General features: G+C 42.0%; 1 protein-coding gene across 13 annotated transcripts; it reads left to right on the top strand.

The window, feature by feature from the left end:
- Positions 1-410: 410 nt before the first annotated feature.
- Positions 411-25739, top strand: LOC102744660 (uncharacterized). 13 transcript variants are annotated; one of them, XR_014144307.1, is made up of 8 exons: positions 411-872; positions 8569-8656; positions 9608-9721; positions 10233-11798; positions 15561-15645; positions 19947-20021; positions 21828-21937; positions 22774-23197. XR_014144307.1 is itself a non-coding variant. In XM_081816322.1 (6 exons), the coding sequence occupies exon 6, from the start codon at positions 23195-23197 to the stop codon at positions 24008-24010; it is 816 nt and encodes a 271-aa protein (XP_081672448.1). In that variant the 5' UTR covers positions 429-872; positions 9608-9721; positions 15561-15645; positions 19947-20021; positions 21828-21937; positions 22774-23194; the 3' UTR covers positions 24011-25739. The 13 variants fall into 13 exon arrangements, 6 of the variants coding, with proteins under 6 accessions (XP_081672448.1, XP_081672459.1, XP_081672467.1 ...); XR_014144308.1 differs by lacking the exon at positions 8569-8656 and having other exon boundaries at positions 8726-9721; XR_014144309.1 differs by lacking the exon at positions 8569-8656 and having other exon boundaries at positions 19940-20021.
- Positions 25740-26221: the final 482 nt, after the last annotated feature.

A 26221-nucleotide genomic window follows, 5' to 3' on the forward strand; every position in this document is an offset into this window, starting at 1 on the left:
TGCTTCTCTCTTTTGTGTTCCCTCTCTCGCTGTGTCTCTGTCAAATAAATAAATAAAATCTTAAAAAAAAAAAAAAAGAACAGACAAGAATTCAGGCGACCAATGGGAATTCACGTATGACAGAGAGAATGTGAATAATAGCAGAATAAGAGATATTGCCGGGTGAGGTCACTGTGTGGGGGCCTAAAACGGAAATTTGCCCATTATTCCCACTAGATCATTGAAGATTTTTTTTTTTTTTAAAGATTTTATTTATTTATTTGACAGAGAGAGACACAGCGAGAGAGGGAACACAAGGGGGGGGGCGGGGGGGAGAGGGAGAAGCCGGCTTCCCACAGAGCGGGGAGCCCGATGCGGGACTCGATCCTGGTACTCCGGGATCATGACCTGAGCGGAAGGCAGACGCTTAACGACTGAACCACCCAGGCGCCCCTCATCAAAGAGTCTTAATCAGGGGCTATTTTTTAGCAGATGGAATACACTAATGCCTTGCTGGGGCAGCCCATTCCGACTCCTACCCAGCACTCTCTCCGACCCTAACGACCCCATCTACAGTTTTCCTGAGGGATAAGGTAGTCCCTCTGTTGCGGGCAAAGGTAATGGGACCTCAGGCACTTGGCTGGGTGTGGAGGCAAACCAGGCCCCCGGGATCGCCTTCTTTGAGGACCCCATCGAGACTCTCCTCCCGCTTCCTAGAGAAGCGACAGAAGGATGCGGAGACGAGGGGCGAGGAGCCGCTGGTGACGCACTACCGGCCGCGCCACTGCTTTTCCGGCCTGGGGGTGTGGGTCGGGGGGTAAGCCTGTGCCCTGTGCTCGCGCGCACCTGTGGGACCGTAGCCGCCACCCCGCGGGGAGTCCCCCGACCTCACGGTGAGCGGGCGGGGCCTCAGGGAGGGGAAAGGGGTGGCTCCGGGCGCCTTCGGCTGGGACGTTGGGCAGCAGGCTTGTGTAGGAAGCCTGCCCCGGCCCCGCTCTCCCTCGGACTGCTGTCTGCGCCTGCGGCCCAGAACTCCCAGCGGCCTCAGCACAGGGCCCGGCACAGAGCAGGCGTCTAAGAAGATGGTGGAGTGAATGAACGAATGAGTGATGACTGCGTGATGGATAGATGGATAGATGATCCAGAGCTAGGACCCGTGTTCGGCAACGAAGTCCCGGGGCTCAGAGTTCTCGGTCTGGATACCAGCTGCTCCCCCGCAATTAATCGTGCAGCTCAGAAACTTTTTTAGGGACCGTCGTACGAGGAACCGGCAGTAGTATAAAGCTCACTAGGTGGCGAGTCTCGAGTGTCTGAGTATGTAATTCCTGAGGATACAGAGGCTGTTGCTTGATCTCTAAAGTTGGACTGTCTGGTGGTCCCTGCCTTCCTTTCTTTACAAGGTTCAGTTGACAGCATGTATGTGATAGCACGTATGGAAACGTTAATGTCTTGCAACAAAATTTTACTGTGCATAACCTGCCAAATAGTACGCAGAACTCAGGGGCGGGGCTACAGAATGAGTGACGTTGGAGCCTGCCAAAGGGGAGATGCTTCCAGTGTAGTGATGGAAGATATATATGTGAGCAGATTTTTTTTGTGATAATTTAAACTATACTCAGTGCTAAATAGCACTCTTTGAAGCAGTTGGGCTAATTTATTTAACCCTCATAACAACGTATTATCTGTAGTTTTTAATGAGGATATTGAGGTATGGAGAGAATAGATAGATGACTAAGGACACGTTGCTACTTAGTGACCCAAGGCTGCAGAAGAGAGAGGCCCAGTGTGTCCTGCAGCCTGGATGAGTATGTTACTTTTGGCCAACTGACAAGCCCAAGAAGGGCTTCAGAGAGGAGTACATTTGAGTATGGTCTTATTGAAGGAATTGTGGTTTCAAATTCGTGAAAAATCCCACCTGGCTTACCCATAATCCTTTAGCTAATTATTGAGAGGTAAGGAGGTGGCAGGGAAGAGAAAGCTTACAAGGTAAGAGGAGAGAGCTAGCTCCTTGTTATTCTTAACAGGATCAAGCTATTAAAAGCTTCTTTCCTTTGCCCTTTTACCCTTCACCATAATGCCTATCTCTCCCGCAAACCTGGATTCATACAGATCCTTTCATCATCTTAAGATCACTGACAATCAGATTATTCTACACTAGGCATTGGTGGAAAAACCTGTACCTTCCTCTCTGGGGAATTTATAGATTAGGGGTCAGTACACTATGGCCCACAGGCCAAATTTGGTCTATCACCTGTTCTTGTAAAAAAAAAAAAAAAAAGGTTTTACTGAAACACAGCCAAGCTCATTTGTTTACATATTGTCTAGTTGTCTTCAAACTACAGAGGCAAAGTTGAATAGTTGTGACAGAGAGAGACCATATAGCCCATGAAACCTAAATTATTGATTTTCTAGCCCATTACAGAAAAAGTTTGCAGTTTGACATAAATTGCTGACAGCTCAGATGATCCACAGTTGGAGGAGAGGTTTGTCACCAATACGTCCTTTCTTCTCCGTAGATTTTAGTATCAAACATAATAATGCCTGACCCCTGTGGAATGCCTGCCATGGGGCAGATATCTTTATAAATGCTTTACTAAATTAACCCGTCTAGGTAAGGATTCACAGAATGTTAAAGCTGAAAGGACTCATGGATATTATCTCCCCCCCTCCCCCATGGATGTTATCTAATTTGTCAGCTTTTTCAGATAAATAGCTGGTCATGTAGGCCCATTCACAAAGGCTGTGACAGAGCAATTTCCTGATTCCCATTTCAGTCCACTTTAATCTTACTTGAATGAGAGGCTAATACCATATTTATTGGATCTGGCATTTTTGTTGTTGTTGTTGCTTTTGTTTCTGGTTTTTTGGTTGTTGAAACCGGTGAGCAAGGACTGTCATTTTTTACATGATTATTTCTCTAACTATAAAAGTAATACATGGTTATTGTAGGGAAAGTGAAATATATAGATGAGCATAAAGGACAAAGGAAAGTAACCCATTAAATGACCTAGGGATCAATGTGTTAACATTTCGGTGGATTTCTTCTGTTCTTTGTGTGTGTTTTGTATATATCCACGTATTAACAATAGTTCCTGTTTATTGAATGTTTACTTAGTGCTGTATATGCATATTTTTTATTTTCGTGTTTTGTATTCTGTTTTACCATACTGTATTTTCTCATGGATATTCTTTGAAAACAAAGGGTAAGGAACTCTAAGTCCTGAGAAGGAAAGGGTGTAATTCATTCATAAAAAGGATGTTTAAAGAAGCAAATTCTCCCACAAAACTACCTCTTGTATTAAAGATGTGAAAGACCCAAATATATACATTCATCCTGTTGCCTCACGCTGCAAGGCTGAGGGTTAGTTGTGCAGCTCACCAAAATGATCTTTTTAAGGTCTGTTCTTCCAGAGTATAGCTCTTATTTAACAACCGTTACATCTACATATCAAGCCAGATTGTTCCAATTAGCCAGTGAGATCCAGGATTTTGAGAGCTGTTAATATGTACGTGAGCCTTTACTGTAGCAGAGTTAAAAGATGTGCCTTTGGGAATTTTAGATTATTAGTTTCATTCGTGAGCTAAGGCAGGAGCCCTGAGAATTATGTGCTTCATTTCTCTGCAGATTCATTGACTAGAAAGTTCTCCAGTGCCCATACACAAAAGTTTGTGAAGTTGCCAGATTCCTCTCCTCTGCCCCAGCCTCACCCCATCCCAGAGCAGTAATCATCTTCCTCTGTAATCATTGAGAACCAGACATTGTGATAGCACTGGGAATTTTGTGAACAAGACAGATAAGCCCCTTGACTTCATGATACCTAGGAGACCAGCAGAGTGAATCTTAACCAGAATTTACATCAAAATCAAGCAGGCATTTAAACAATTTTTCCAAAATCAAATTTATGTAATTTTCACTTGTTCCTTTTTTAAAAGCTTTTAATTTTAATTCCAGTATTGTTAACATACAGTGTTATATTAGTGTCAGGTGTACAATGTAGTGACAACAATTCTGTACATGACTCAGTGCTCATCACAGGTGAACACTCCAATTCCCATCACCTATTTCACCCATCCCCCCTCCTCCCTCCCCTCTGGTAACCATCAGTTTGTTCTCTGTAGTTAAGAGTCTGTTTCTTGCTTTATCTCTTTTTTGTTTTTGCTTGTTTGTTTTGTTTCTTAAATCCCACATATGAGTGAAACCATATGGTGTTTGTCTCTCTCTGACTTATTTCACTTAACTTTATACTTTCTAGCTCCATCCATGTTTTTGCAAATGCAAGATTTCATTCTTTTTTATGGCTGAATAATATTTCATTGTGTATATATACCACATGTACTTTATCCATTTATCTATTGATGGACCCAGGCTGTTTCCATAATTTGATTATTGTAAATACTGCTACAATAAACATAGGGGCGCACGAATCCCTTTGAATTCGTGTTTTTGTATTTTTTTGGTAAATACCCAGTAATGTGATTATTGGGTGGTAGGATAGTTCTATTTTTAACAGTTTGAGGAACCTCCACACTGTTTTCCATAGTGACTACATCAGTTTGCATTCCCACCAACAGTGCAGAAGTGTTCCTTTTCCTCCACATCATCTTCAACACTTGTTGTTTCTTGTGTTTTTGATTTTTGATTTTGTATTCTATTTTAACATTCTGTATTTTCTAATGAATGTCTTTTGAAAACATGATTTTTAATAGTTACAAAATCTATCATATTGATTTGCCATCAATGTTTATTTGCTTGTTTTACAATTATAGTAACAGTGTGATCTTTGTACATACATTTCTGTGCTCATCTCTGATCGTATTTTTTCATTTTTTTTTCTCTGATTACAGAAGCTATTTATTCCTACAGGAAAACTTTGAAACATTAAGAAAAATAGGCCCTAACACAAAAGTTTACCATAATCCTATTCTCCAGAGATGGTCATGGTTAACATATTCTTATGTTAACCATATTACATATTCTTAAGATTAGAGTTAGTTTTTAAAAAAGAAAGCATGTTTTAACATGCATATGCGATGTTATGATGTACTTTAAATTTTAATATCCTCCGTTTTTTTCATTTATATTAAGTATAAGTATTTTTCCAAATGATCACATATTTTCATTTTTAATTATCTTAATGTCTATATAATTTCCACCAAGAGGAAGTACCATAATTTGCTAAGCCTCAGTGTCCATTGGTAGAAAGATTGTGTTTCCCAACAACATTGCAGGGTCTTTTTTTTACAGGTAACAAAAGAGTTCAGCTTTTTTCTTCTTTGGGAAGTTACTTTTTTTTATTTTTATTTTTTTAATTTTTTTTTTTAAAGATTTTATTTATTTATTTGAGAGAGAGAATGAGATAGAGAGAGAGCATGAGAGGGGGGAGGGTCAGAAGGAGAAGCAGACTCCCTGCTGAGCAGGGAGCCTGATGCGGGACTCGATCCCAGGACTCCAGGATCATGACCTGAGCTGAAGGCAGTCGCTTAACCAACTGAGCCACCCAGGCGCCCGGGAAGTTACTTTTTTTTAAAAAAGTAGGCTCCACACCCAGCATGGAGCCCAATTTGGGGCTTGTACTCACGACCCTGAGATCAAGATCTGAGCTGAGATCAAAAGTCAGATGCTTAACTGACTGAGCCACCCAGGTGCCCTGAGATGTTACTTCTTTATGAGAAAGTTCTAATAGAATTACTAGATCAAAGAATATAGGCATTTTCTAGGCATCCTGATGACTTTGAGAATCTTCTGAGATACACTGTAGGTGTTGTATATACTTAGTATTCTTTTCTGAGTTCCTGTACTCACAAAATGATGATCCCAGTATTCCAACTGCAACTCAACTTACAACTTTAAAACCTGATGTATATTGCCAGATTAGCTCTAGAAGGATGATACTAGTTTACATTCCCACTGCTTGTGTATGAGAAGCTCTCTTTCCCCATACCTTTGCCAGTCTTGACTTTTAACACTTAAAAGAAAATCTCCAATTTGTTTTTTTTGTTTTGTTTTGTTTTTTAAGATTTTATTTATTTATTTAACTGACAGAGAGAGAGAGACAGCTAGAGAAAGAACACAAGCAGGGGAGTGGGAAAGGGAGAAGCAGGCTTCCCACCAAGCAGGGAGCCCGACGCAGGGCTCTATGCCAGGACCCTGGGATCATGACCTGAGCTGAAGGCAGCCGCTTAACCAACTGAGCCACCCAGGTGCCCCGAAAGTCTCCAATTTGATATAAAAATAGATTCTTTATTCTTTTGTTTTCCATTTCTTTGATTACCACCAAGATGGTACTTTGTTTGATATGTTTATTGGCCTTTTGTAATTTTTGCTCTATATGTTGTATTTCTTATTTTTTTATGAATTCATCTTTTTTCCTTACTCTAATAAGAAGGCTTTAGGTTCATCTACTTACTCCTTGATGTATAAATAAAAAATACTTTTTTTATTTTTTAAATTTTTATTTATTTGACAATGAGAGACACAGCGAGAGAGGGAACACAAGCAGGGGAAGCGGGAGAGGGAGAAGCAGGCTTCCCACTGAGCAGGGAGCCTAATGCAGGGCCCAGTCCCAGGACCCTGGGATCATGACCCGAGCCGAAGGCAGACGCTTAATGACTGAGCCACCCAGGCGCCCCAATAAAAAATACTTTTCTTAGATTGTCATTTAATTTTATTTGTATTTTGGATAGAGAGATTGTTGCTTTTCTGTGATCAGAACTTTTATCCAGTTTTCTCCTTTGTGGTTTGTGTTTTTTGCATATTGCTTAGAAAAGCCAATCCTAACCCTAAAGTCAATCATTTCGTAATATTTTATTTTGTGGTTTCATTTTTAAAAAAAATATTTTATTTATTTATTTGACAGAGAGAGACACAGCGAAAGAGGGAACACAAGCAGGGGGAGTGGGAGAAGGAGAAGCAGGCTTTCCGCTGAGCAGGGAGCCCGACGCGGGGCTTGATCCCAGGACCCTGAGATCATGACCTGAGCCGAAGGCAGACACCCAACGACTGAGCCACCCAGGCACCCCTGTGGTTTCATTTTTTGTATTTAACCCTTTAACCAGTTTAGATTTATTTTGGTGTATGGTGTGAGGTAGGAATCACACTAAGTGTTTTTTCCAGGTAGTTAAGCAACAGTTCCAACATAATTTTAAATAATTAATTTTTTATGACTAGTAATGCCAATTTTATCACATTAAATTCTTTTATTTATTTCTCTCAGGGGATTAGTAATCTCTAAAATCAGAAGCCAGAGTTAAACTTCCTTTTAATATGTAAAGTCGTTGTTGAGGTTTTCCTAGCCACACTCCTTTGATATTTTTATCTGTTACTCCCAGGATGTTAATTACTCTCTTCATGACACCTCTCTCTTCTATTCCAGATATGTATGCCTACTTCCTGTTTGGATATTTGAAAACTAAATGTATCTTCTTTCTCCCTAAACCAGTGTTCCCATTCTATCTAAAGGTTGCTGTCATCACTCAAGCCCCAAACTGGCAAATTATCTTGACTTCTCCCTCTCCCTCACACCTCTCCCCAGTATTCATCCAATCCTGTGGATTCTGTCTCTTAGTTGGTCCAGTCTCCTTATTGGATTGCTGAAACAACCTCCCAGGGGGTCTTCCAGCCTTCACCTTGCCTCCCCACCTTCCACCATTCATACAGTTTCCTTCTTTGCTACGGGCAGAAGGATTTTTTTTTTTAAAACAGCAGATATACTCATGTCACTTTCCCCCCCAAACCTTTTCATATTCTTTTTGTGGCTTTCTACTCACTTTAAGGTAAATTCCTTAAAATGGTTCTCAGGGTTGTATTTGATCTGGCTTTCGCTTGCCTCGCTTCATGTCTTATTTTTGGTGCTTAATACTTTGTCTTACTGGATCTCTCTAATTTTTCCAAAATACTGAGCTTGTTTCCTTTTGTATGTTCTGTTTCATATCTCTGGTATATTCTTTTCTGTCTTCACCTGTTTCATTCCTATTTACCTCTTTTTCAGGGAGGCTTTCTTCCTCAGACTACATTAGGTTCCCTCTGCTCTACGTTCCCATATCCCATATTTCCTCTTTTGTAATTCCCATAATTGTAACTACACTTTAATGTCTTTGTTCAGCTGTAATGTAAGTTCTAGGCAGGTGGGGGCATGTCTGACTTTTTGTCCACTGTCTAACTCTGATTATACTGAAACCCCACTCTACTTCATGGTTTTCTGTAGGATTGTGTGGTGGATTCTTTGTATGCTTATAGGTGGGGGAGGGGCAGAGGAAGAGGGAGAGAGAGAAAATTCTTAAGCAGCCTCCACGCTGGGCTCGATGCAGGGCTGATCTCACAACCCTGAGATCGTGACTTGAGTTGAAATCAAGTCAGATGCTTAACCACTGAGCCACCCAGGAGCCTCCCAGATAGGATCCTCCTAAACCTTTAAAACTCAACACAGAGGCGCAGACTTTGATGAGAAGCCCATAGTACCAGCCTTATTAACGTACTTCAGCAGACTCATGCCATTCTTATATGCCTTCTGAGCTCTTGCTATGGTAAAATCATCTTTCTGTCTTCCTTTTTCCTTGAAATAATGCTGCCGATTCTGCTTCTCACTTCAGGGTTATGTGGAGAGACATTTTTGGATGAACAGTTGTGATTTAACATTCCAGACACTAGAAACTCTGTACTATTTTGTGTAACTTTCTTGTAAGTCAAAATTTTTTCACAATATAAGTGTTTTTTGTTTTGTTGTGTTTTGTTTTGTTTTTTAAGTAGGTTCCGCACCCAGCGTGGAGCCCAATGCAGGGCTTGAACTCATGAGATCAAGAGTCAGATGCTTAACCAACTGAGCCACCTAGGCGCCCCTTTTTTTTCTTTTTTAAACTGCAACCTGCACTCTTAATGTTGAGCTGTGTCTGAAGAAAAACTGTTTAGTTGATCTGACACCTAGAAGAAAGGGCAATCAGTATGTCTCTAAGTTGTACAAATAGAGTTCCCTAACTATTGTCCAGCTCCTTGGCATATAGTGGAGATGGGTGGATCAAACTTAATGCATTAGCCTTGCTATGAGGCCATTTCCCTATGCAACTTTTTTTTAAAAAGATTTTGTTTATTAGAGAGGGAGTATGTGCATGCAAATAAGGGAGGAACAGAGGGAGAGGGAGAGGGAGAAGCAGACTCCCCACTGAGCATGGAGCCCGATGCAGGGCTTGATCCCAGGACCCCAGGATCATGACTTGAGCCGAAACCAAGAGTCGGATGCTTAACCAGCTGAGCCACCCAGGCGTCCCTCCCTATGCAACTTTTGATTATGTTAATTGACCTTTCATATAGATTGTTGTATAAAGACATGAATACTTTTATCTACTTCATAGGTATCTTTATCATTATAAATAACATTCTGGTTTATCCATCCAGCGCTTGAGTGTTTGCTAGTATATCAGTCTGGCTATCACTTTTTACACAGCTGACAAATGGAATTTGTGAAGCTAGAAGGCTGGAAGCCAACCATGATTTTTGCTGATGCAGTCACATTGCTATCTGAACAGGTTTTGTGTGAATTATTAGATAGTATCCCTAGGCAACAGTTCTTTCTCATTTTCCTATTTACTGGGACAGTGATATCCCCTTCCCCACCTTTTTTTCCCCTATGAGCAGGGTTCCCAGTTTTCCAACTCTGAAGTGTTTTCCAATCAAAACAAAGAAAAGATTTGCGGATGTTGAATATGCAAGGAGCTGAAGAGAGAGAGCTTGGAAGAGAGGTTTGTCCAGGTGAGTGAGCAAGGGAAAACCAATGGGAGAAACAGCGGGGCTTTGGAAATTTTACAAGAGAAAATGACTGAAGTTCAGGAAATAAAATTACCCTTTTAGGGATGTTGGGGGCAGATGTGGGTGAGCATCTCCTGGGGCCAACTTTTCTCCAGTATTCATTTTGTCTCATTTCCAGCATTTACTTTTACATTCTCCCACTGTCCATGTTTCTTCTCTTGACCTAATCTTAGCTTGCTATTGTTTGTTATTTTCCCTTTATTTCTATTGTCTCTGGTTCTCTGGCTTCCTAAGTGTCTGTAGATGCCCATTCCATGGGGTTCCTTATTAATGGTGAACCTTACCCTGATACAGATCTCTTCCACCACTTATAATTAAATTACTTGCTCCACTAGCTTTTACTGGCCCTTGTTTATATGCCATTATTGAGATATGTCAGAATTAGACCCCTATAACCTCAGGGACTTCCACTCTGTCCTGCACAAGAGATACTCATTCTGATGTTTTCTTTCAGATTTGATGGACAGGTCTGTTCCAGAGCAGGATGTCTCTGAAATTAATTCACCAGGGATAGTAGCAAAGAGATTACCAGAGGATGCAAACCAGGATTCTATATTTGAAAAAAAATATGCATGTGAGAGCATGAAGGAAAACCCTTCTGGAGAGGTTCCTGGACCATGCCTTTTTCAAGAAGGAGGTTTGGGGGAAATAACTTTTATCCACAAGGAAGCATCTCCTGAAACAGTTAGCCAAGAATATAATTTTGAGCGAAGCTTGCTCTTGACCTCCAGCTTTGTTACACATCTCAGGGTTTCTACAGAAGAGAGCCTACATCAGTGGGAGACAAGTAGCATACACACTAATGAGATTTCAGACCAAAGTAAATGCCCAACTCTCTCTACACAGAAAAAGTCTTGGGAATGTAATGAATGTGGAAAAACTTTTACTCAGAGCTCATCCCTTACCCAACATCAGAGGACTCATACTGGAGAGAGACCCTATGCATGTGAGGAATGTGGGAAAGCCTTTAGTCGCAGTTCCTTCCTTACTCAGCATCAAAGAATTCACACCGGAGTAAAACCATATGGATGTGAGCAGTGTGGGAAAACATTTCGATGTCGATCATTTCTTACTCAGCATCAGAGAATCCATACTGGAGAGAAACCTTATAAATGTAATGAATGTGGAAATTCCTTCCGCAATCATTCACATCTCACTGAACATCAGAGAATTCACACTGGAGAGAAACCTTACAAATGTAATAGATGTGGGAAGGCATTCAATCAGAACACACACCTCATTCATCATCAGAGGATTCATACTGGTGAGAAACCTTATTTATGCAATGAATGTGGCTCTTCTTTTCGCAAACACTCAAATCTCATACAACATCAGAGAATTCACACTGGGGAAAAACCCCATAAATGTGATGAATGTGGGAAAACTTTCCAAACAAAGGCAAACCTCTCTCAGCATCAGAGAATTCATACTGGAGAGAAACCGTATAAATGTAAGGAATGTGGCAAAGCCTTTTGTCAGAGCCCATCCCTTATTAAACACCAGAGAATTCATACTGGAGAAAAACCCTATAAATGTAAGGAATGTGGCAAAGCTTTTACTCAGAGTACCCCACTCACTAAGCACCAGAGAATTCATACAGGGGAGAGACCCTACAAATGCAGTGAATGTGGTAAAGCCTTCATTCAGAGCATTTGCCTCATTCGGCATCAGAGAAGTCACACTGGAGAAAAACCCTATAAATGCAATGAATGTGGGAAGGGCTTTAATCAGAATACCTGCCTCACTCAGCATATGAGAATTCATACTGGAGAGAAGCCCTATAAATGTAAAGAATGTGGGAAAGCCTTTGCTCATAGCTCATCTCTTACTGAACATCACAGAACTCACACTGGTGAGAAGCTCTATAAATGTAGTGAATGTGAGAAAACTTTCCGCAAGTATGCACACCTTAGTGAACATTACAGAATTCACACTGGTGAGAAGCCTTATGAATGCATTGAATGTGGAAAATTCTTCAGACATAGTTCAGTCCTTTTCAGACATCAGAAACTTCACAATGGTGAATAACCCTGGCATTCAGGTTATGACAGCTTCTCTAGAAAGAGTGACTAGGAATCTGGCGGGAGGTGGTGGGGCAGGTAGAGTTTCTGGAGGGAAGGATGAAGGAACATCGACTATTATACTCAGAAGAGTATTTCCACTTACGGAGGTGGGAGCTTGGAGAATGCAGAGCCTACTCCAGCTGGGCATCTGGGAAGACAGGGTAGAAAGGAAGTTCTTGCTCTTCGGATAAATCCTTGCTGCCTGCCACTCCTCCTTCCCCCTGTGACTCTCATGCCTTGAGGTGCCATTTGTTAAGTTAGCACTTGTGTTTCCCTTACTTTACTCCTGCCCCAGCGTCCCACCTGTGTTCTCTGGCCAATAGGCTGAGGTGCTTTCCCAGACATTCAGTGTGAATGCAGCAGCAGTGTTGAGGTGGTGCTAAGTAGCCTCCCAATATCTGAGGCTGCTCTGAACATGCCATCTGTTAGAAGCGGTCTCGTGAAGGGGAGATGGAAATAAGGGAAAACAAAGAATCCTTATTCATTCATTCAATAAATAAGGGGATGGGTGGCAAGAACTGGGCTGATGTCTACAGATAGAAGAAGGCTTTCTCAGGGTAAGGGAGATCTTTCCTGATCCTTTCAAGCTGGAAGGCAATTTGGGGCCAAAAAGGAAGTAGGAGGTCAAGAGAAATTTATCTTGAATGATGCCAGTTTGTGGGAAGGGAGTCAGATCTGCTCAGAGGGCCAGGAAGAAGAAGGGCCAACCTTTGTCCTGAAGGAACACTGACTCACCCAGGGGGAAAGTGGTTTGCGCTAGACTGCTGCTGCTGAGGCCCAGAGCAGGAAGCCTGTGTTTGACTGAGCAGGTCACCTACATATCCCAGCCTGGACTAAGGTGTACACCTGTCTCTTAAAAGTTTCCTTGGGCCACTGGTTTGTAGGGTCCAGGGGAGAGAGACCCACCAGGATTAACTATGTCCAAGCAACAGTTAATTGACGTTTAGGGAGGAGAAACCATTAATGAAGAGAGAAGACAGCCTTTTAGGTTGGCTGGAGTTGGGGCTGCTGGACCAGTCCTTAAGAGAGTGTTGGCCATTGTAGCAGGGAGGCCTAGGCTTCATGTAATTATGCCATTGGTGGCTCTAAGCAGGTGTGTTAAATTTCAGATACTTCTATTTTTATTGGGACTATCTTATTCTCGGATATTTACCCTTCCCTGCAGGTTAGGAGTATCTAGGGAGACACTTTCACGGAATAAATTTGGAAAGTGTTCTAGAGTGAACTACCTCTTTTTCAAGTCCCTGAGTATTGAGATAGTACAGTTTGCTACCATGATGGTATTTTATTCTTTTAAGAGAAAGGGCATGATTTTTCCTTTATTTCTTTACTCCCTCTCATGTTCTTTACTGCTACTCAGAGCTTGAGCTCTGAGAGATGAGGTGAGGATTGCCTTTGCTATTTGAAATAGTTTCTATGCCCTGAAGCTTATATGGTTTTTAAAATAATGACTGTTAAAAAAACAAAGTCCGTTGATTCTGGAATGATTGGTTACCTAGAACTCAGCATTAATTTTTTTTTCCAGAACGGCTATCTTGTAAGCATTCGTTTGAGCTATTAATTACCATTAATAGGAACGTGGCAGAAACATCACTGTCTTCCTCTGCAGCTGTGAAGATTATATTCTCAAAACCTGCCACAGGGCAATTCATAATTGAGTAAATTAATACCTTATGGACAAAAATAACCCTTAAAACTTGATGTTCATGATAAAATTATAGTACTTAAAGGAAATACTGATGTATTTGTACTTTCTAAGTGAAAATAACACTACAGAATTCATTGCTGGCACACAGTAAATGTTCAATAAATATTTGTTGAATTAATATATTTTAATCAACCTGTGCCCACCAGAAACTTTAGCAACTTCCTGATATGTAGGTATTTAGAGTAATATTTATACACTACTGTTGTTAGAGTTCTTGAGTTGAGATTAGAATTGGGAGGGTTTTCTTAAGGAGGAAATGGGAACTCTAAGGATGAAAGATCTCTCCAAGTTCTTGTTAGAAAGATTTTCCAAAAATCCAAAAATGTTTTAATCCTCAGGCTAAGAGTCTGATACCATTTTCACTTCCTGGGGAAACAGGAAGGAAAGGAATTTGTCATCTTGCTACTCTCCTCATCCCATAGTCTCACACTTGCAAATATTTGCTCCCAGTTGTTGGCCAGCCAAGTGCCCAGTCAGGCCAGCCCTGACTGGCCCCCAATTCCAATCTTGGAATTGCTTTTGGTCAGTCTTTTACTCAGTCTTCATATCCAAGCCACCACTGTATCCTGCTTACATCTCCTAAATATGGAAGCCATCTCCACCGCTTTTGCTTTAGTCCACTCCCCAGTTTATTTCCTAGACCATTTTCCTATTTTCCCAGTCTTCCAGTTGCTTGCCCCATGAGGCCGTCTTTCACATTTCTTCTGGATAGTCTTTGCAAGACACAACTGGCAGCTCTATTATCTCAGAATATCCGAGGCCCTTAAAAGGCATCTAAAGCTCCTCCACAAAAATTAAATAGATAGATAGATAGATAGACAGACAGATAGGTAGATAGATAAAGCTCCTCCACTGGCCCATGCCTCCATCATCACTCTCTGCTGCCTTCCTGCATTGCACACTGTTCCATAGTGCAAATTCCTGTGATTCCATATCATTGCTGGACTCAACTTTGGCACCTTTTGCATAGACTGTTCCTATTGCCTCGATTGCCTGCCTGCCTTCTGCTTGCCTGGAAAGCTCCCATGTGTCACTTAATGAATGTGCTCAGGCAACATCTTTGAAGCTGTCTCTGACCTCACATGTTTTTTATTTCTGTATTTTCTTATCTTCATTTTATTTATGTTACATTGTAATGGCTAGTTTCCAAATCTTTCTCTTCCCACTGAACTATCAGCTCTGTCAAAGCAGGGGCCATGTGATATTTATTCATCTTTGTATCCACAGTCCCTGGCACTTCGAATGTGCTCAGTAAATATTTATTGAGCTCAACTAAAATACTGAGTCAGACATTTCTCCACGCCTACCTGCAGGTTGTGACTTAGGTCCACAGTTGCCAGCAGAAAGGAGGTATGGAGAGGATATGAGTGTGTCCATGAAGTGTTTGCCAGGTGCAAGCATTCTGAACGTTTCTTCAAGACACAGATTGTGTGGTTGTATTAAGCAGAGGGCCCCTTAAGGAAAAGTAATATTTTTTTTTTAAAGATTTTATTTATTTATTGGAGAGAGAGAGTGAGAGAGAGCATGAGAGGGGAGAGGGTCAGAGGGAGAAGCAGACCCCCCGCCGAGCGGGGAGCCCGACATGGGACTTGATCCTGGGACTCCAGGATCATGCCCTGAGCCGAAGGCAGTCGCTTAACCGACTGAGCCACCCAGGCGCCCAAGGAAAAGTAATATTTTGTAGCAAAAAACCCCCTTGTTTTGTTACAAATTAGCCATTTAAAATGTCCCATCACAGTTTAACAAAGTACTTTCAGATACGTTGATGTCAGGGTCCACAGGAAGAGGCAAATGCTTGCCCCTGTAGCAGCACTACTATGTCAGCTGGAATATCCCTGAAGTAAGAAGCAGGAGCTGAATCCTGATGCCTGTCTGGCAGGAGAGCAATTGAGTTTAGCAATCCCAATGTGGAAGCACTTCCTGAGCTCATGGCTTTCCTTGGCCCCAGATGATAAAGAACTGGAATGTGTTGCTTATTCTCAGTGTGCTGAAATTTAATTTGTGATTTCAGAAGGACATGGGATGAGGCCACATCAGATCCTCAAAACAACAGTAGAGAAAACAGGTGGTTGGACTTGCCCAAGGTCACACAGCTAGTAAGTGTCATGTGAAATTTAAACTCCTGTGTCCTTTCTCGCTTTTCCTTCAGATTTCTCGTTATTGGTCATATTTCTGTTCCATGATGCCTCTTTAGTTGTGTTTGTTATAGAGTTGACCACATAGGACTCCAGTCTTGCCCTGCTTGTGAGGATGGGAGGAGCTCATTTTTTAAGACTTCATTTTTAAGTAATCTCTACACTCAACATGGTGCTTGAACTCACAACCCTGAAATCAAGAGTCACATGCTCTACCAACTGAGCCAGCCAGGCGCCCCTGGGAGCTAATTTTAGGCCAAAAAACTTTTTTGCCCTCAGACCTTCCTGTGTGTGAGTGTGAGAAATAAGTTGGTTTTTGCATTTTGATTTTACCTTTCTTCCTACATAATGCAGAAGTCTAGCTTTGACCCCAGGTGTCTTCAGTTTCACTCCCCTTCAGCTACTGGCCACTGCAGGGCTAAGGTCACTTTAGTTTTGTGGAATGTTTTTGGTGTCCAGTGTTACCCCCGTCCCCCATCCTTTTTCTATCTCATTGAAAGAAGCTCAGCCCAAATTGTGTTAAGCCCCAGATTCATGTTTCTAGTAAATTGCTCTGCCTAGGGTACCCCACTCTAGAGTTAGTTCCTACACAGCAGAGCCTGCTGATTTAGATTTTTTGAAGCTTAAAAGGGAAAAAATGATTAGGCCTAGGCTCTCTGGCCTGTGGGATGTTAGGGGGTGGGGGTGGGGTAGAACTTGCCATCTGATTCCAAAGAAGTGCTGAGAATATGACACTTGGTAAAAAGCAAGGTGAGCTCAACATTATTGTTCCCTGGCATGTCAGCTGACAGTTCTACAAAGGGTCCTCTTTTAGCTGAACAGGATTAGTGATGGCCTTAGTCTGGGGCATCTCCACTCCTAATTTCAGCCTCCTCAAGGGGCTTCATTTTGGTAAATTGCCAGTCTGGAAGTTTGAGCAGGTAACTTCTCTGCTGCATCTCATTCATTTTTTCAAGTATTTACTGAGGGCCCCTTATGGATTGTACACTAGGGATATGGTAAGCAGGCAACTCTATTTCCCAGAGCTTGCACATCAGTAAGAATGCCTGGAAGTGGATCAGGTCCCCTGCTACCCACGCCTTCATCCCGGAATACACTGTCAAAGAGGAGCCTGTATGTGCAAGTATTCCCTGAGTGAGTCTCAGCAAGATTTGAAGTTTTGCTGCAGTGGAGATGAGGGCCTTGAGGGCTGGCAAGGTCCCTTGAAGCCAATGCAGAACAAAGAAGACTGGAGCTGGAATTTGCGGAGCATGATAGGACAAACATTTACTTAACTTTTTTAAGTGCGGGAAGGTCTTAGTAATTACATATATTAATCTCATTTAATCATCATGATAACCTTCTGAAATTCGGTGCCATTATTTATTTCTGTTCTGTAAGTCAGCGAACAAGTACAGAGAAGTAAGTAACTTGCCCAGGTTTACACGCTGATAATCTGGGACTTAAGTTGAAAACAGAACTCTTTACGTTCTTAGGGCCAGTTGTTGAACAAAGAACCTAAAGCAGAGGGTGTTTGGGGTTCCTGTGAAGAGGCCAATTTTCTGGCAGGTGAGACTGTAAGGAAGGTTTGAAGCCAGCTTTGTGAAACCCTAGGGAAGACCTCCAAAAGGCAGTGACATGGAAGAGTTTTTAGGAAGATAAATGTGGCCAGGTTGCAGAATGAGTGGTTAGAGCGCCTTGTGGTGGTCACCAGTCTCCCTCCAGTTCTGTTTCCTTACTCTGGGAAGGGTTTGCGGGCTGTTTCTGCAAGGACGGCTCCGGTGTCGGGCTGAACCCCGGAGCTCTGGGCCCGGGAGGAAGCACCGAGATGAAGCCGCTCCCGCCTTCCTAGAGAGGAGACCAGTGTTCTGACCGTGGCGCGGGCTGCTGACGTCACGCCGGCGCGGAGGGGACTGGCTGCGAGCCGCCCAGGGGCGCTCCGACGCCCGAGTGCCGCCAGGTGTAGCGGGAGGCCTTCGGGAAGCACCGTGTGTGTCGAGTGGGCGTGCTGGACTGCCACGGGCTGGTCTCGGAGCCGGAGCCGCAGCCGGGGACGGCCGGCCGCAACGCCTCTTCCCGGAGCGCGGGAAACTGGAGCGAGGGGTCGGAGCCACCTGGCCCTGAAGAGGGAAGGGAGAAGCTTGTTCGAGAGCTCTGTTCTGGGAGTCGGGAGACCTGGGTTCCATTTGTATGTACTTAAGGGAGGAAGCGAACTTCTGATTGCTTCAGTTCTCTCATTTCCAGAAGCAAATGCTATTCCTTGCTTTGCCACTTGACAAAGTTGCGCGGGTTGAATGACTTATATGTGAGAGTTACCAACTTCCTTTAAGCTTTTATTCTCCTCTAATAGTAACAGTACTTTAACAGCTGATACTACTTATTGAAGGCATTTTTCTAAATACTTCCCATGTATTATTCATGCATCATCACAACCCTATGAAGCAGTTATTATCTACGCCATGTAACATTTGAAAAACGACCTCAGAAAGGTTAAATAACTTACCCAAGATCACTTGGCTCATAAATCTAGAGCAGGGATTCAAACCCAGGGAGTCCTGGCCCCAGAGCCCATGCCATAAGACAAAATGTAATCAGAGCATCAAAACAATGGGAAGTTGTACAGTACAGCCACGTAAAGTTCTTTGAGAATGTTGAGGAGAAAGGGTCTTGCAAGTCAAGAAAAATTATCCATGTGGAGTGGCTCACATTTGAGCTGAATATTAAAGTTGAGTAAGTTTGAAAATAAGTAGTTTGTTCAGTGTCAAATAGGGGTGCCAGTGTATTGGGATGGATTAGACTGGTTGCCAGCCTTTTAATAGTGTTCTTTCCTTTCTGTTCAGAGGGAGTTCTTTTTTTTTTTTTTTTTTAAAGATTTTATTTATTTATTCATGAGAGACAGAGAGAGAGAGAGAGGCAGAGGGAAAAGCAGACTTCCCGCGGAGCAGGGAGCCCGATGCGGGACTCGATCCCAGGACTCTGGGATCATGACCTGAGCTGAAGGCAGACACTCAACCATCTGAGCCACCCAGGCGCCCCAGAGGGAGTTCTTAAAAGCTTTCCTCCTAAGAGGGGTCCTTAACATCTTCCAAAAGACTCCCCCTGTCCTTTCTTGGAGATTCTGCTTCACATAGATGCGGTCTTATTTTCCTGAAATTCTTCTGCCTCTGATTGTAAGATAACTGGAAAGGAGTTTCCTTAATGTTGACTCAGCCTATTCTCAGAAGAGCTGACCTCACTGTTTGACACATAGTACCTGCGCAGTTAGTATTTTTCAGATAAATGAATAACCATCCTCAATCAAAGATGGACTGGACTTAAGGCTTTTGCTCTTTTCCCATGTGTTTTTAGAATCAAAGGATCACAGAATGTTGGTACTAGCTTTCCACTTCCATTTCACAGATAGAAAGCAAATCACAGATAAGACCAAGTGACTAGCTTTAGGTCATTGAACACGTTAGTGGCGAAGCCCAGACTCGAATCCAGACTTCTTGACTCAGGCCAGTGTTTGTTCTAATGTCCTCTACCATAGCTCCAGTTTTTGATTTTTGAAGTCAATGGCTTTTCCAGTCGGTTTGGGGAGGCCTTTGGCTCCAACTTTATCTTTTTTTTTTTTTAATTTATTCTTTTTAAAGATTTTATTTATTAATTTGACAGAGACAGCGAGAGAGGGAACACAAGCAGGGGGAGTGGGAGAGGGAGAAGCAGGCCCCCCGCGGAGAAGGGAGCCCGATGTGGGGCTCGATCCCAGGACCCTGGAATCATGACCTGAGCCGAAGGCAGATGCCTAATGACTGAGCCACCCAGGCGCCCCTCCAACTTTATCACTTGGGGAGGAAATTTCACCCCAGGATAGTCCTTAGGAGCACCTGCCTCCTTTGTGCATTGTCAGGTCTCTTGGAAGACAACCCACTCACTGATTTTTGTCATTGGTGATACTTTTTTTTTCAGATTTATTTGAGAGAGCGCATGTGGGAGGGGCAGAGGGAGAGGGATTGAGTCTTAAGCAGACTCTGGGCTGAGCTTGGAGCCCAATGTGGGGCTTGATCTCACCACTCTGAGATCACAACCTGAGCCGAAACCAAGACTCAACCACTTACCCAACTGCACCACCCAGGCGCCCCATGGGTGATACTCTTTTAAGAAAATAATGATATTCTTCATTCAGACTTAAAATCGTTATTTGGTTAGGGATTGGCTATTTCTGAGTTCCTCTGAATTCAGAATAGGAAGGAAGTAGGCTGACAATTTATAGGTGCTTTTTTTCTCCTCCCTCCATGCCTCAGATTCCTGCCTTTCCTTGAGAGAAGCCCCCAGGAGACAAACCAGTATCGCTTGTGTTCCTCACAGCTTATCTCTGGGTAAGTGAAATCTAACTAGAGCGCCCAAGATGGGTTGTTATGGGGGTGCTCATTCTGAAGTGGTGGCAGACTTATAGTGGGACCCACCAGTGACCACTACACCTAAACCCTGCAGAATGAAAACACAGAACCACCCAGAAATAGCCCCACCTTATTAAAATCAGAGTGAGTGTGGCCCATTGTGGAAGCAGGCAACAGAGTAACTGGCTATAGGACAGATCAGAGAATGTACTAATTTTATATCACATGTACTTAAACTGTAGCAAGAATAGCTACCCCCTGTGCAGTTACCTGGTAGCTGGTCACTGAACTGCTAACTCTAATGCCTAATGATGTAGCCGTCAGATGTGGGAAAACTGGGAGGAAATTACTGGACAACCCACCGCAAAAGTGATTTCAGTGTTTCCTCAGAGAATATGAATGCACTCCTGGCTCTGTTGGAACAAGAGCCTAAGTAAGAGCAACTTCATTGTTACTGGGCATCAGAAGGCAACATGGAGCTTGGGGATCTGTTAAATTCAGTAAGAATAGTACTGTATGAACTGGATTCTTAGGCTATGGAAGTTCTGTGAATAGATTGTGACCATTTATGGCCTGAAGAATTCAGTCTAGTTTAATATGTATGCATAATATATGTACATGTGTGTCTGTGTATGTGTGTATGCATTGAGAGATGCCTAGAAGAAAAGGTCATCAAAAAACCAACTGTATTTTCACTGGGTGGTAGGATTTCAAGTAATTTCCTTTGTGGACTGACTGTTTTTTAGAATGAGTATGCATTTTTTGTATGGTTAAAAAAAAAACAACTTTTTGAGACAATAAAAATGAAGGAAATAAAAGTGTGGTTAGAGTTTTGGTTTTATGTTTAGCTATTTAAACCACCTGGCATTAATTTTTGTATACAGAAATATCTATCCTGGAAGTTTATACATTAGATAGATGCATTCAGGAAAAATATTCAATATATTTAACAACCAGTGCAGTATAGTGCTGTCCAATCAGATCAGTCTCTGACTATAGATAATTTGTGCAGAGATACCAGTGTATACCAACTAACTCTTAGCCAGGGTAGATCCGTATGTACCAACAAGAAATGATCTTGAAGACACATTCTTTAGTGGAACGCAGAACCTATAGAACAATTTTATGTAGAGAGAATCAAATGGTATATGTATAAAAATATGGGGAAAAAAGACTGAATATACTCCAAACTTAATAATGATAATCTCTGGGAAGGAAATGGGCTTGTATGGGTAGGGTGGGATGGTGATAAAAAAATGACTAATTTATTCTATATCCTTCTGTATTATCTAAATATTATAATGTGAGGATCTATTCATGTGTAATGTGTCAGTGTCTCCAGCACCATCCAGGGAAGATGTTGCTGATGTGTGGCACCTGAATATCTGTTCTCAGATTCTCTGTGCCCTTATTCAGAGCATCAGGGTTTCAAAGTCTGATGCCACTAAGATCATCTAAGTATTTCTCTTTCTCCAGTTCTAACATGACAATGATTTGGTTCCCATATAGTTTTTCTGTAGTAGAGAGAATGTGTCAACCACCTGGACATTGAGCATATAAATTTTTCATTGTAGATCAGTAAAGTGACTGTTTTCTACATCATTTTGTGAATTTGATATCAGTGTACATCAGATTCTGAAGCACTTCATTAGTGTCAAAGGTGAGGGCCAGATTCTGGACCATGATGCTATAGTCAAGTTACTGTCCAATGGGAATCTCTTCCCCAAGGACCACCCCATCCTATTTTTCCTCTAAACAAAACAATGATATCTTACTTTCTTTCAGTAAGCAGGGCTCTAGTTTTCAAACCTAAAGGTCTTCCAGTTGGATGCAGAGGGGAGTGCTACAGATGCTGAATATTTTGGAGAGAGAAGTCCAAAGAGACACTTATCAAGGTAAGTGAATAGGAAGGATTGGTGTGATGGACCTAGTAAAAATTACAGCCTAGTAAAAAAAAAAGGATAACCTTTTTTTTTTTTAAATTATTTTTAGAGACAGGGGGAGGGCAGAGGGAGAGAGAGAATCTGAAGCAGACTCCCTCTATGGGGTCTGGGAGGGAGCCCGACATGGGGCTTGATCCCAGGACCCTGAGATCATGACCTGAGTTAGAGTCAGGGTGCCTGGGTGGCTCAGTTGGTTGGGCGACTGCCTTCGGCTTGGGTCATGGTTCTGGGATCCTGGGATTGAGCCCTGCGTTGGGCTCCCTGCTTGGCGGGAAGCCTGCTTCTCCCTCTTCACTCCCCCTGCTTGTGTCCCCTCTCTTGCCGTCTCTGTCAATTAAATAAATGAATAAAATCTTAAAAAAATAATAAAAAATAAAACCAAGAGTTGGACACTTAACCTACTGAGCCACCCAGGAGCCCGTCCTTTGAAATCTTAAAGAGAAACTCTAATTGGCACTAAACAATGATACAAGCTTGTACTTTCTCAAGCAGCACGAGCAATGTATTGCTTACAGGCAACCTAAGGAAATATAATTACTCTGCACCTAGTTTTTGAGGAGTAGAGACTGTGGGTAGGTAGGTAGTTTTCCCTAACACTAATTTACCCAAGATTGGTATACTTATCCCTTTCACATTCTACTATTTATCACTCTGGATGATTCTAAATTACCTGGATTCATTTTTAGTATTTAAGTGTTCCAGAATCAATCATGATAGGGAATTTTATAGATTTCCCAATATGTGTCATTACTTCATCTCTTCTCCCTATTATCTAATCTTTTCTCCAGGTCATTGTGATCTATCTCAATTACTGAGAAGAGGATAAAATCAAGATTCCACAATGCAGGTCCCCTGTTCTGCACAGAGGACATTTTCCTTTTAGATTTTTTTTTTTTCCCCCAGACAAGATGACCAAGCCTGATGCAACAGTGTTAAATGACTTGTGGAAGATGGGCAGGGTCAGAGAACCTGGTCATCTGGGTTTGCGTTTGGAGAAGGTAAAGACGCATGCTGAAGAAGGAAGAGAAGGGGTATCCTGCAGGAATGCCCAAGGGGATGGTACATGCACACGTATACCCAAAGCTTTCCTAGGACAGAGTTACTGTAACCATAATCATCTTTGAGAACGTTCCTTGTAAGTGTCATGAATTTGAGAGTTTCCTCTAAACCTGAACCTACTGGACAGACGTTCCTTGTGTTACAGGCAGCATGAGTTCCAGCCAGATTTCACTACAAATGAACCCTCAGAGACTTCACATGCAGAAGAAACCTTCAAAGTGTAGTGAATGTGGGAAGTTCTTTACTCAGAGATCATCTCTTACCCAGCATCAGAGGATTCACACAGGAGAGAAGCCCTATGTATGTAGTGAATGTGGAACTTGTTTCCGTAAACAGTCAAATCTTACTCAGCATTTGAGGATTCACACAGGAGAGAAACCTTATAAATGTAATGAATGCGAGAAAGCCTTTCAAACAAAAGCAATCCTTGTCCAGCATCTGAGAATTCATACTGGAGAGAAACCCTATAAGTGCACCGAATGTGGCAAAGCCTTTTGTCAGAGTCCATCCCTTATCAAACACCTGCGAATTCATACTGGAGAGAAACCGTATAAATGCACTGAATGTGGCAAAGCCTTTAGTCAAAGCATTTGCCTTTCCCGTCACCAGAGAAGTCACTCTGGAGATAAACCTTATAAGTGTAATGAATGTGGGAAAGCCTTTAATCAGAGCGCATGCCTCATGCAGCATCAGAGAATTCATTCAGGAGAGAAGCCTTACACATGTACTGAATGTGGTAAAGCCTTCACTCAGAACTCCTCCCTTGTTGAACATGCGAGAACTCACACTGGAGAGAAACTTTACAAGTGTAGTGAGTGTGAAAAAACTTTCCGCAAACAAGCACACCTTAGTGAACATTACAGAATTCATACCGGAGAAAAACCTTATGAATGTGTTGAATGTGGGAAATCCTTCAGGCACAGCTCAGCGCTTGTTCGACATCAGAGGCTTCACGCTGGAGAATAAAACTTGGGATATAACCAGTGTGGAAAGATTTGTATGAAAATGCCATTTCCCCCCCTTTCCAAAATTCTTAGGAGTTTAAGACTCAGTCTTCAGCTGGGATGAATGTTCTGTATGTTGAGCAAGACGCAATGTGTCCTGAAAGTTAAGAAAATAGATTCAGAACTAGATAGTCTTGGGTTTGGGGACTTCTCTGCCACTTAATGGGAGTAAGACCGGATCCTCTCTCAGCCGGTTTTCCCCATCCTCCTCAGAAGAATGATGAGGATACTTACTAGGGTTGTCTTGAGAATAAAATGAGTTGTATGTAATAAATAACTGCCATTAATTGGTTTTGAGTTATAGATGTTCCAAACATATATAAATCTAGCTACTGAAAACAAGCAAAGTTCAGCATTAGTTTTTGGTTCTCAATGTGTTTAGGAACTTTTTTTTTAAAGAACATTCTTGAAATTGGGCTATGATTTCATCCTTAATCTACAGAAAGTTATTTAAACTATGTCTAGATTTAAATAGAACACAATTTAAGACCAGTTTATCCTTGAGAAAATTCAGATTTAATCAGAGAAAAAAGAAATTATTGGGATTTCAGTGGACATTGTGAAGTGTACTTCTGGGTACCCTGAAGAGCTTTTTTAGATTTTGATACCTCCCACTGTTGGATCTTACTTCACTTCAAGCTCTAGACCTCTCTTTTCCATGAAAAGGGAAGCCTCGCTGACACTAAATAAAAACTTGTGTTGTAGGACTTTTGTGTGTTTGTGTTGCGGAGAGAAGGGGGGGAGAAGGTTGGTGAAGAGAAGTTATATGAAAATAAAGAGGGGTGGATATAGAAGAGAACATAAGCACGTTGATTAGTATGTGGCTGTACTTGTTTGGAATTTGTAACTAAACAAAGAAAATTTCACTTAAAATAGAGTTGGGAGGCCAGAGGGAGGAGCTCACACATACTACACCTTGCAGCTCTTTGCAGAACCAACAGAAAGAGCCATACCTTGCATTCCTAACAAGAAGCCTACTTAACTAACCTCCAGCAGGAAGAAGGAAGATTATCTCCTTGCCTGGCAACAGCCCAGCCAATGAGATCGTCACAACTCAGCCAATGAAACCGTCACAACTCAGCCAATGAAAAGCCATTATGTTTCAAACTCCCAGTGTACTCCAATGAACATTTAGTTTATAACAACTCCTCCAAATTCCCCCTTTCCTCTGTAAAAGAGCAGTCCCCTCCTTTGTTCTGACTTGCCTACGGTTTTGTAGTAGCTTGTATGTCCTGAATTGCAACTGTCTACTATTCTCAAATATACCCATTATGCTGGTAAAATAATTGTCTTTTATTTTTAAGGTTGACAAATTCTAGAGCACAACACGAAAGGGGGCCTCTTAAGGGAGAAGGAGGGCAGGAGACATTGAATTCTCAGGTGTCAGCAAGTGGTACTACTGACCAACGACTTTCGGTTTATTCTTCTCATGTAACAAGAAGTCCAGAGGTTGGCAGTCCGTGGCTGGTGCAGCAGCTCCTCGAGGCATGCTATCAGGATCCAAGTGCCTTGACTCTTTCCACTGTACCACCCAGAGAAAGGATCTGCCTCCCTTAGGCCAAAAAATGGCTCCAATACTCCTAGGTTTCATGTATGTGCTCCTGGATGTAGCAGGATGTAGCGAGAAGGACAAAGGTTTGTGGTTGCCAGATCTGCTTTCTTGAATCAAACACCTTTATTGTAGCTTTATTAAGCAGACTTCTATTTGTATCTCTCTCTTTTATAGTGTTATTAACTACAGTCTCCATGTTATACATTAGATCCTCTCTTCTATCAAGATCCCTTCTTTTAGAAGCTGACTTGTACAAGATCCACTTTTATCTCTAAAATTGCCAGAGCTGTTATATGGCTACCTTTAGCAGGAGCTGGGGAAGTATTCTTAAATAGGACATTATCATCTTCCTCCAAAGTGGGCTTCTGCTAATGAAGAAGATGCAACAGGCGATCTGTTTAATGACAAAATCCTCTGTAGCAATTATGTTAAATTTTTGAATTTTACTGATCTGGAAAAATGCTCAGAATATGTCATGTGAAAAGCAGGACAGAAAACATATGCAATATAATCTCAATTTTGTTTAAAAAATACATACCCCACAAGTGGGAGTTCCAAAATGTTAATAGTAGTTAATATCTACAGAGTTAGCCTCATGTCAAAGGGGTATTGATAGACAAA

Source organism: Leptonychotes weddellii, chromosome 1, assembly GCF_054177405.1.
Source record: "Leptonychotes weddellii isolate Sample4059 chromosome 1, ASM5417740v2, whole genome shotgun sequence".
Lineage (NCBI taxonomy): Eukaryota > Metazoa > Chordata > Mammalia > Carnivora > Phocidae > Leptonychotes > Leptonychotes weddellii.

What these genes read in the sequence shown, in the direction of transcription:
- LOC102744660 (XM_081816322.1), top strand. Translation starts at nt 23,195, where the DNA reads ATGAGTTCCAGCCAGATTTCACTACAAATGAACCCTCAGAGACTTCAC.